General features: G+C 36.9%; 1 protein-coding gene across 1 annotated transcript in view; it reads left to right on the forward strand.

Moving 5' to 3' along the window:
- Positions 1–12,228, forward strand: part of LOC126469900 (inositol 1,4,5-trisphosphate receptor) — a 345,163-nt gene that overhangs the window by 218,912 nt on the left and 114,023 nt on the right. The window contains exons 31-33 of the mRNA XM_050097248.1: positions 565–670; positions 10,632–10,864; positions 10,951–11,086. Of these exons, the coding sequence (XP_049953205.1) occupies positions 565–670; positions 10,632–10,864; positions 10,951–11,086 (475 nt within the window). The remainder of the gene's footprint in view (positions 1–564; positions 671–10,631; positions 10,865–10,950; positions 11,087–12,228) is intronic.

A 12,228-nucleotide genomic window follows, 5' to 3' on the forward strand; every position in this document is an offset into this window, starting at 1 on the left:
TTTATTAAAGAAACAAGTAGTTCTCTGCTTGCTACGGAGGATGGCCATGCAAACAAATTTGTTAGTTAATTAATTTCAAGTATTTAGACTTTCTTTTAAGATCCATTCATGAATATTGATCTCTTACTATTGCATAAAAGACAAACAGTATTAGTTAGTGTCAATACAACAGCATATTCTGGATTGAAATATTCATTCACTGTTTAGAGTCAATCTTCAGAAATAAAATTTTTTGCAGTATCTGAAAGGGCACTCATGCCACAGATAATGGTTTGTTAATGTCATATGCTTAATCTGCAGAAAGAAGTTTCACGACTATTAACTGTTTGTTCTAGCAAACTACTTACTGCTTGCAATAGAATAAGTGCTGAAAGTATGCATGAGATACAGGCTGTTATACCCATTGTTTTTGTAGCAGTTGCTTGTGTAAATCTCTTTCAAATCATTTGTCAAGATGTAATCTGTTAAGATATCAATTTTTAAATGTTGAACACTTTGAGAGCTTGATGGCTTTGCAATAGGAACTCATCATGTTGCTTACATTAGTTATCCTCTGATTGTCAGGGTGATAGTCTTCGAGCAAGTCTGCTGAATCGTTACTTTGAGGGTGCAAAGCGAGATCCAGTAGAGCCAAGCACAAAAAGGCCACCAGTTACACATGGACCAGGTGGTAAGTTACTAGAAAAATATTGCAATTGTGTTTTTCAGATGAAAGAGAAATTTTGAAGTACACACATGAATATTCAGAATTTACACATTTTGTTTTCAGTGTTCAGGAAAAAAGTGCAGTTGTGTAAGTCAATGCTATTTGCAATATATTAACAATACTGAAATATATTTATTATCTGCCTCGATTCATATATATTAAATCTTCATATATTATCATCATTTCAGTGGTACGCAATCATGATTTTGTGTGAAGCCACACTGTAATCTTCATCTTGAACCAGTTGTTGTTGGCTGTGTTCTTGGGGTACTGTCAACAGGTTCCTTCAATTAAATTCACAGGAAGCTTCATTGCGGTAATGCTTTCATTTGGAAGTGTTGTGTCTATAGTGTACAAAGTAGTTTAACACTTCAGATGTCTTTGAAATGAATAAAACATTAGCTCAGCTCATTTATTTACAATGTATACAAGTTGAAACATTGATTATTCATAACTTGGAAAGGAATGAGTCCTTCAATGTTGCTGTGATAGATCAGTTTCTGAATTGTGCTTTACACAAACTTATTCACTGGCTAGCTGTTGTAAGAAACAGTCACTGGCTAGCTGTTAAGGTTAGTAGTACCGTTCTGTATCGATATATTCTCACTGGAAGTCTTCCGAGGTGTGGGACAGAACTCTGTGTGTGGCGTATTAAAAAGACTTCCTGTTAGAACAATTGGATGCAGTGAATGATGTGAAGACGATGTCCTCTCGTGGAATCCATGGTACCACCTTCCAGAGAGGATGAGCAGTGGAGAGAGCGGGGCTCACAGAGGCACCCTGGTGGAAGGTTTAATGTATCATCTCCCATGAAGATGTGAGCGATGCGATGTGTGTGGTTGATGAAGACATCATCAATATCTCAGGAAGTACATTGGCTGCATAACAGACAAGACTATGTATTATACCCCATTGGCATTGTACCAATAGAGTTGTCAAGAAAACATTCTGCACTTCTCACATACAACATACCTACTGAGTGAAGGCATGTAGTGGTAAGACACTTGAGTCATTTTCAGGAGAACAGCAGTTCAGATCCCTGTCTGACCATCCGGACTTAAATTTTCCTTGGTTTTCCTAAATTTTTTAATGCAAGGACCAGGATGGTTCCTTTGGAACAACATGGCTGATTTCCTTCCCTGTCTTTCTCCAATGTGTGGCTGTGCTCTGTCTCTAATGACCTCATCATTGATGGGATGTTAAACCTGAATTTTCTTTCCTTATATTACAGTTAGCTGGCAGTTATGCACTATTTGTCTTGTGTATCAGTAATACAATATACTTCACACAAAAATTCCAGAGGTGCTGCAGAGCCCAGACGTGCCTATTAACTCTACCTTTCTATTCACTTATCTTATGATACTTTGCATTTTCCAAACATTTCATCATGCTATTATACATTTTTAGGGTGTTGCATTTTTCACAGATACAAATAGATAGGTGTTCCACCTCAGAGTTCGCTTCTGTTCAACATCTTTTTAATGTATTGTGTATAGAGCAATATAAAAATTACTTCCTATTAGCACAAGAACTTATGCTGATTTCATTTAAGGGGGTGAGGGAAGGAAAAAACCTACTGGCAGAAGCTACTGAATCAAAGGGTTTGATTGGACTGTAAAGATGCTGTTCTGCAATTGTAAAAGTGACATTTACTGAACTACAATAAATATTTAACGGAAATATATATAATTGTGATGAAATGTTCTGGAAACCACATATTTAATAACACATACTTGATCTTTCAACAATCATTATTTGAAAATAGCTTTCCACATAAGCTACTGAAAGGAACATTAAAGAGCTATGGAAAAGCCATGGATCACTAGAGGGGGTAAAGTGTCTTGTGGAAGAAAAAGGGAAATGTATCTGTTGGCAAGAGGAAGTAGAAATCCTGCAGTAGTTGTCCACAACAAAAACTACTCAAAATTACTAAGAAAAGTTATTTAAAAAAATAAGGAACTTCAATGTAATGTCAGCAGTCAGTAATTCCAACAACAGATTTGAGCCTGTATGGAATGTAGTTAAATGATAAGACAGGAAAACCAGCTACAGAACAAGATAGCATCGCTACTGAACTAAAAGTAAGGGCTACAAATGATGACTCACAGGTAGCAAGTATATTTAATAATCCATTTCTTAAATATAATAGGAAATATAGGGGTAAACAGTTAAAGAGAAAAATCACAGGAGTATGCTGTAGAAGCAACACTCATAAAATTCAGTTGTAGTAAGAAAATTGTATATTCTCTCAAAGAGGCACATCTGGATTTGATGGTGTTTCTAACACAATACTAAATATTTGTTCCTATGTAATAAGCTCTGTATTATCTCAAATACGTAGTGCATCACTAATTCAAGACATATTTCCAGAAGGACTGCAATGTGCCATTCTTAAACCCCTTTACAAGAAGGGTGGTAGAAAAGATGTCAATAAATACTCACCTGTTTCACCACTGACATCATTTTCCAAAAATTTTGAGAAAGTGATGTACTCTAGAATAGTATCCCACCTGAGCAACAGTATTAGTCTCAGCAAATCAAAGTTTGGATTTTAGTAGATTCCTGTACTGAGAATGCCATTTACATGCTCACTTACCAAATTTTATAAGCATTAAATAACACAATAGAACCAGCTGGTATTTTCTGTGACCTATCCAAGCCATGTGACTCTGTGAATCACAGTATTGTCCTAGATAAACTGAAGTGGTATGGCATTAATGGTATAACCAACCAATGGGTAATGTCAGATCTAACCAAAAGAATGCAGAAAGTTGTACTTCGTAATTCAGTCGTGTAATTGTGGAAGATTCTTCTGACTGGGGAGAAATTATGTTCCCCAAGGCTCAACCTTAGGTCCGTTATTGTTCCTCATGTATGTAAACTATCTTCCATCTAATATACAACAAGCAGAATTATATTCTCTTTCGCAGATGACACTAGTATTGTAATCAATCAAAGCAAACATACAGCGACAGAAGAAATAGTAAAAAAGGTTCATAAAAGTATCATTGACTGGTTTTCTGTGAATGGCCTCGCCCTCAATTTTAAAAAGGCACTACGTATTCAGTTCTGCACATCTGGGGATACTACACCAATAATAAATGTAACACGTTGTCAGGAAATAATAAATAGGATGGAAACTTCAAAATTCTTTAGGGTCCATATTGATGAGCATTGAAACAGGAAAAAGTACATTAAATGGAACTCCTAAAACAACTTAGTTCAGCCAAATGCACTTAGAATTATTGAATATCTTGGGGAGAGACAAATCAGTAAGTTGTCATATTTAGCATTTTTTCGTTCAATTATGTCATATGGAATAATATTTTGAGGTAACTTATGTCTAAGAAAGTCAGTCTTCATTGCTCAAAAACATGCTGTAAGAATAACATGTAGTGATCACCCACAATCATCATATAGACATCTGTTTAAGGGACTGGGCATTCTGACTACTGCTTCACTGTTCATTTATTCCCTCATGCAGTTTGTTGTAAGTAATCCACTGCAGTTAGAAAGAACAATGATTTACATAATTACAATACCGTAATGCAAAATGACATTCATAACTCCACATGTCTTTAGCACAAAGAATGGTGCACAATGCTGGAGCAAAAGTTTTTGATCACTTAACCAGATATAAAATTTCTGATACACAGAATAGTAAAGCTGAAAACAAATTGAAAAAGTTTCTCCTTGACAACTCCTCCTATTCCGTAGAAGACTTTCTGTTATTGTAACACATAAAAGGTAGGAATTACTAACTCATATCTTCATATTTAATAATAATAATGGTGACTTTAAATGATCAGCATGTAGACATACTTACAAGATAATTTGTGATTTGACTATAAAAGACTCATTCCACATGATTATGACTTACCTACAAATGATCCACTGAACATGAAACTTACTATTCAATGCTGTTGATCAGTGAATAAAAAGGAGGGAAAAGTGAAAATGGGGATGAAATGTGTAATATACGTAGTTTGGAACTTAAATAGTGGCAACACTGCTGTGGAGACACTATGCAATGGAATCTACTATTGTCGCTGATAGCACACGTTATTGACATACCTACCTTACCTCCGAGCAAATCGACTCGCCAGTCACTTGTTAGTGAGCGGTCTAACATAATGGTATCACTGTATTTTCTAAACAGGAACAACGGAGTTGGATCAAGATTGAATGTGCCAGAGGTTGTACAGCACAACAGTGTCATCAAGGTCTTTAAGAGGTGTGCGGGTATTCGTCATTGTCGTACAGAACAGTGGCACATTGGGTAAAAGCCTTCAACGAAGGTCGGCAGACTGTGGCAGACATGCATCGGTCAGGTTGTCCTAGCATCTCTGAAGAAGAAGTGCATTCTTTTGCTGTGTTAGTGGACAGTGATTGACACCATATGATTCATGAGATGGCCCACGAAACTGGATTAGCACATACGACTGTGCTTTGCATCCTGAAGGAACGCCTGGGCATGCGAAAAATTGCATCATGATGGGTTCCGCATGACTTGACGGAAATGCAGAAATGGATGCATTATTGTGCTGCTCAGAAGCACTTGGAGCACTATGAGCTTGAAGGAGAGGCTTTCTTACACTGTATTGTAACACTGGATGAGACATGGACCACATCGTACAAGCCAAATCTGAAACGCCAATCCAACGAATGGTGTCATTTTGGGTTACCGCAAAATTTGGAAGTGCGTCAGAGCCCCAGTATGGTGAGAGTTATGATGATTCTCGTGTACGACTGTGATGGTGTTATCCTAACACATTACATTCCTGCATGACAGACTGTCATCGCACAGTATTACTGTTCATTTTTGGAGCATCACCTGCGACCAGCTCTGCGAAAGAAGTGGCAACACTTTCTGTGCAACCCATCCATCATTTTGCATTACAATGCGCGAGGGCATGTAGCAAAGGCTGTTGCTGCTCTTTTCGGTCGATGGGACTGGGAAGTACTGTACCATCCACCATACTTCCCGGACTGAAGTCCTTGTGATTTTGATTTGATTCCGAAGATGAAGGAACCACTTCGTGTCATTCATTTCAGAACTGTTCCAGAGATTCGACAGGCAGTAGACCGCTCCATTCGCACCATCAACAGAACAGGCTCTGTTAACGGTATACTACGCATTCCACATCACTGGCAACGGGTACTATACAACGCTGGTGACTATTTTGAATGACAGTAACAGGTGCAAACATGTAACTCTTTTGTGTCGGTTGTGAATAAATAATTGCCACTATTTAAGTTTCATCCTGTGTATATCAGTCATAGTTAAGAGAAACAAAAATCTCCTCTGTTTGTTTGGAAATTTGCATTGACCGTCATTTCACATTTATGTAAAATAAATCAATATTTATGTCATATGTGCAACATGACAAATTTATACCAGCTTTTAATAATAGCCATGCTAGATTTAAAGTCTTGCTGTTCTGAAGTTTTTGGAACTGAATTTATCATTCTAAAATATTTAGAATGGATTTAATTATTAGCATGAAATTCAGTTTGACTTTTCAAGTCAAATAAAAGTACACAACTAGATTAACATCTATGATCATTTTTGCAGAATGTAGTATTAAAGAGATGTATGTACTCAGAATATATTCCATAAATGTTTTGCATATAATTATATTCTTGGAAAAGTGGCATGAATGTTTACCAGGTGCGGTGATTTCTGGATGCATGATCTAAAATTGAGTTGGAATGTGCCAAGCATGTTGTTGTAGTAAACATTTTTCATCAGAGAGTATGCCTTTTGACATTAATCAAGCTAGACCTCAAAACTTCATCATTCAGACAGTTTTGGCAAGAGGGGCCCTTACCACTTGAAAAAAAAAAAAATTAATTAATAAAAAAATATTAAAAAATTAATAATGTTTTCTTGCTAAGATTTGCCATGTTATGCGGTATTCAAAATCAGCTATCCCTGTGTGAAGCAACTTCAAAGCAGCTAATTTTGTATTGTCTTATCAGTTACAGTGCTTATGTCAATGTTCATTCATTTGCTTCTGTCTCCTTATTTTGACTTAAAGTGCGTATATGTGCACAGTACATTTCAGATGATGTATATGTTGTGTTCTTGGCAGTTCCTACATTTTCTCTTCTACTAGTCTTGTGTAATAATTATTACTTTGCAGGCATTACTGTTTCTGAGAGATTTTGTGTGTGTTTGTTTATTTGCCCTGAAGTATTTTGTTTGGTGCCTGCAGTGTAGCATTTTGGAAGAGGTTTCCATTGAAGTAGTTTAATGTTAAGTGGTTGTTTTTGTAAAAAGCATGTTTACCTTGATGACATCATTCCCTAAACTATTTTTACTTCCACTTTTGATACTGAGTTGTCTCCCAGCCAACCCAATAGCTGCACCTTGTATAACTTGGTTTTGCTCTTCTGTGTTCTGTCCAAAGGCACTTGGTAGTGCACTTTCAGGATGTTTTATGTACTGCAAGAAAGATTTGTGATCTGCTATTAGTTCTCCTTATGTAGGAGTTTTGTTCCCAACCAAGTCAGTAAACTATTTACTGTGTGTGAACCAAAGATAAGAGATGAAGGGAAAGAGAATGCTGTTGCCACCTTCTTTAGTTGTGTTCCTCCATAATGATCATTTCTCTCTGTTGTAGTAAAATCGTTGAACATCTCCTGCAAATAGAATTTTCATATTTACTATTCCATTTTGAACGCCAATCTTTCGTTTGTTGATTATGCATTTTGGATGCACAGAAATGTATGTTTTCCTTCAAAATGTGTCCTTTGTTAGTTTCAGAGTGTCACCCATGTATGAACTACGTGACCTGCATGTACACAACTAATAGTATGCAAAGCTGTTCATGTTCAGAAACTTGTAAATATCTGCAAGAATTTCCCCATCCACATAAATGGTGGCCCTACTGTTTTAGTGTCCCTACCACTGCCTTTCTCATTTAGATAGCTCATCAGTATTCTGTCATTAGTTGGCAATTTTTTGCCTCGTTGGTCTTTCAGCTGTTTAATTAAAATTCTTCCTACTTAATAGGGGCATCCAGTTCTTCAACATCAGCTGCTTTCTCTAATGCAAATGCAGGAGTGCTCAAAATTTGGCAGAATATTGAGCATCAAGGTATTCAGTCCTTTTGTCAGTACCACAGTTCCTATTATTGTTCAGAAAATATTTGCTGTCTCTTCCCACAGTGCTGCAATAAGTCCTAAGTGATTAGCAAACTAAAACACCATTCATCTGATAGATAAAATGAGTATGTAAAGAGCAGTACAAATTGACTACAACAAAATATCAAAGATTCATAAGTCTCTCTGTGATGTATCTGTCACGTCTTTATATTTTAGCATTCAGGCCTAATGATATCTATAATTTCTTGGAGGTTTTAGTTTTCCGCCGGCCGGGGTGGCCGAGCGGTTCTAGGCGCTACAATCTGGAACCGCGCGACCGCTATGGTCCCAGGTTCGAATCCTGCCTCGGGCATGGATGTGTGTGATGTCCATAGGTTAGTTAGGTTTAAGTAGTTCTAAGTTCTAGGGGACTGATGACCTCAGAAGTTAAGTCTCATAGTGCTCAGAGCCATTTGGACCATTTTTTAGTTTTCCCTTATGTGTGTGTGTGTGTGTGTGTGTGTGTGTGTGTGTGTGTGTGTGTGGGCGCGTGCGCACGTGCACCGCGCACTTGCACAAACACACATGCGCTCTCTCTCTCTCACACACACACACACACACACACACACAGTGGTAAATAACTGATATTGCAACAATAGTTTCTTTTAACAGTTAAAAATACAATTGTAGTACACCAAATAGTGAAGCTTGTGAGGTTTGATTACAGAGAGATTGTAATACATATATGTTTACTGACAAAAGAAAAAAATCAAGAAAAGGACAAACAAAATTTGCTTCAGTAATATAGGGTTACTCTGTGGAACTTTCCCTATTACACATAGTGATACAACATTTATTTTATTTTTCTCTTTTTCATTCGTGTTGTATTTTCATACCTCTTTCATACTCTTAAGAAGTGTAATATCCCCACGACTTCGTAATTGTTTTTAAATTTTAGCATATTTAAATATGTATTCCAACCTATTCATTCCCTTTGCCACATTTATTTCTGTGATTTGGCTGTTGAGTGTGTATTATCTAAATGTTTACTAGCCATATTAGCTGTTCAGAAAACTGAGTGATTCTTCATTCAGTTTTTCATAGACTTTATAGTATGGGAGAATATCAGGGTATCAGGGAGAGGCTTTGAAGAAAGCTCATTTAATTCCCTTCTCAAAAATGGGTCACGGTGAACTAATTGCAGTATTTGTTATTTGTTTAGGAAATGCACTGGACTGTAAGGTAAAATCTTGGCTGGTATTGGTTTTAAAACTCAAGAAGCTCCTTTATCATTCACAGTGTGTGTTCGGGTTTCTTTTTTCCTTTTTTTTTTTTTTTTTTTTTTTTTCCCCTTTTCTTTTCTTTTCTTTTTGATGTGTGGGTGTGTGGGGGGGGGGGCAGAAAGAGGGATGTGGTGTATGTGAGGGGTTCACTCAAGCCCACTCCCTCACCCCCTCAGAAATGACACATCTTTGACAGTTGACCTACAGCTGTCATCATCATTTTTTCTGTGCTTATCTTCCTCTCAGTGCCACTTCTGCATGGTGAGTGATAAAACTTTCTTCATACTATTGTTTATACACTGAGGTGACAAAAGTCATCGGATACTTCCTAATGCCATGTCAGACCACCTTTTGCCCGGCATAGTGCAGCAACTTGACATGTCATGGACTAAACAAGTCGTTGGAAGGCCTCTGCAGAAATATTAAGCTGTGCTGCCCATAAATATTCAATGGGATTCATGTCGGGCGATCTGGGTGGGCAAAATTATTTGCTCAAGTTGTTCAGAATGTTCCAATCAATAATTGGTTCAGTTGGACCAGAGGACACTGTCCATTCTATGTAAACACTGCCTACACCATTCTGGAGCCCACACCAGCTTGCACAGTGCCTTGTTGACAACTTGGGTCCATGGCTTCGTGGGGTCTGTGCCACACTCAAATCCTATCATCAGCTCTTACCCACTGAAATTGGGACTCATCTGACCAGGCCACGGTTTTCCAGTCATCTGGGGTCCAACCAATATGGTCATGAACCCAGGAGAGGTGCTGCAGGCAATGTTGAGCTGTTAGCAAAGACACTCGAGACTGTCTGCTGCCATAGCTCATTAACACCATATTTTTCCGTACTGTCCAAATGAATATATTTGTTGTACGGTACATTCCAATTTGATTTCTGCAGTTATTTCACGTAGTTTTGCTTGTCTGTTAGTACTGACAACTCTACACAAACACCACTGCTTTCAGTCATTGAGTAAAGGCTGTCTTTCACTGTGTCGTCGGTGGTGAGAGGTAATATGTGAAATGTTATATTCTTGACACTGTGGATCTTGAACTATTCAATTACCCAGCAATTTCCAAAATGGAATGTCACATGCGTCTAGCTCCAATTACAATTATGCGTTCAAAGTCTGTTAATTCCGATCGTGTCCCCATAATGATGTCAGAAACCTTTTGACGTGAATCACCTGACTACAAATGACAGCTCCATCATGGTACTGCCCTTTTATATCTTGCGTACGTGATACTACCACCACATGTAAGTGTGCATATTGCCATCTCATGATTTTTGTCACCTCATTGTATTATATCCAGAGTTTCCATTATCATACTAGTTCATAGTTGTTTGCTAGGAAAAAGTTATTATAAGATTTGTGGTATACAGGATAAATAATTTGACTTGTTCTCGTGAAAAGTACTTTTTTTCTGCAGTTCATTATATGAAAATTTGTTATTCTGTTGTTTTAGTTATATTGGAACTTTGGTGCCATGTATTCTTTGTGCAAGTCCATACTGGAAAGACTGCACTTTTAAGATTATTTTGTTGTATTTTTCAGCAAAAATGTTGAGCAGAGCTGGCATGACACTGCATGAAGTTCAGTGTCACCTGGATCGTGAAGGTGCATCTGATCTTGTTGTGGAACTAGTAATTAAATCCGTTCATTCACCCTCAATTTTTGTTGAAGCTGTGGAATTGGGGATAGCCCTTTTGGGTGGTGGTAATCCCATTATCCAAAAAAGCATGTATAATAAACTTATGGGTGGAGACATTAGCCAGTCTTTCTTTAAGGTAAATAGTGTCAGAAATTCTTTCAGATGTTGTTATATACATATTAGTCACATTCCAATGTAATTTCTCTTTAATGTGTGTTCCAGGTGTTCAATGATAAAATGAAAGATGCTCAACAAGAAATAAAATCAACTGTGTCCGTTAACACTTCTGACATAGCAGCCAAAGCCCACGAGGATAAAGAACAAAGTAGGGAATTGGAAAAGCTAACAAAAAAGAAAGGTATTAGTTATTATTTATTACCCGCTGTATCTGTAAACGGAGCTGTCTACTTTATTATTTATTACCCGCTGTATCTGTAAACTGAGCTGTCTACTTTAACCTTGTTATACATTTTGCATACCTCATCCCTCAGCTGGAATAAATAATTTAAAAAATTCAGAAAGATTGATTAAATTATCCAGCTCTAATTTGTATATAATAATGTTGTTTGCAAAGCTTACTATCAGCATTTTATACACAAGTGTGATGATTAGTGACACTTCAATTTTTTAGATTGGTTGGTAATATTAGTATGTTATCACAAAGTTCAGAATCACACCACTCTACAAAAAGGTAAGGACTCTTTAGACAGAATAAAAATTTTAATTGAGTATTCAATAATTTATCAACAGAATGGTTTAATATATTTAAAATCCAGGCTTCTTCATTTTATTTGGAAATTAATTTAATATGATACTAGAAATTCCTGGGTGCCATACAAATAATGTGATGAACAGGCACATAAACGAAAGAAATCATTGTAAACCTTTCAGACCCAACTGACTAACCAAGACACACACCTATACAATTACTACTAGCTTGCTCTAAGAAGACTCTCAATGCTGTGGCTGACAGTAGTAGTTTTGATAGAAATTGGCTGGTCGCAGTCAGTAAGGACAACTGTTTTGGCACTGCGATCATAGTAGTTAACTTTAAATAGGAAATGACATTGTGTTCAGTGAGTCTGCATATTCATAAATGAGACTATATTTTTAGTTTCAAATACTGGCAACTGGATGTCCTTTCATATGATCATAACAACAGGATGACAGTGTATCAGAAAACAGTATTGAAAGCTAACATTGTAGCAGCTAGTCCAAAGCCATTCACTGTTTTCACACTTCCCTCAAAACAGTTAATTCCGTCAGTCACCACTTTAGCTGTCTTCTTTAGAATGAATGATTAATTCATACATATGAACAGCTTCATTGTCTCAGTTCTCCAGCTCCAGTTGGGCTGAATGACTATCGTTAAGCCTTCCCTCATTTTTAGCATTAATTTAAATTACAAGACTACTTTTTAAAAACAATGACTGCTTCAAACAACAATGGAGTAGCGTTGCTAAGTGATAACTTGCAGTAGTAAAAAAATTGAATTATGGT

The sequence above is a fragment of the Schistocerca serialis genome, chromosome 3, assembly GCF_023864345.2.
Source record: "Schistocerca serialis cubense isolate TAMUIC-IGC-003099 chromosome 3, iqSchSeri2.2, whole genome shotgun sequence".
Taxonomy (NCBI): domain Eukaryota; kingdom Metazoa; phylum Arthropoda; class Insecta; order Orthoptera; family Acrididae; genus Schistocerca; species Schistocerca serialis.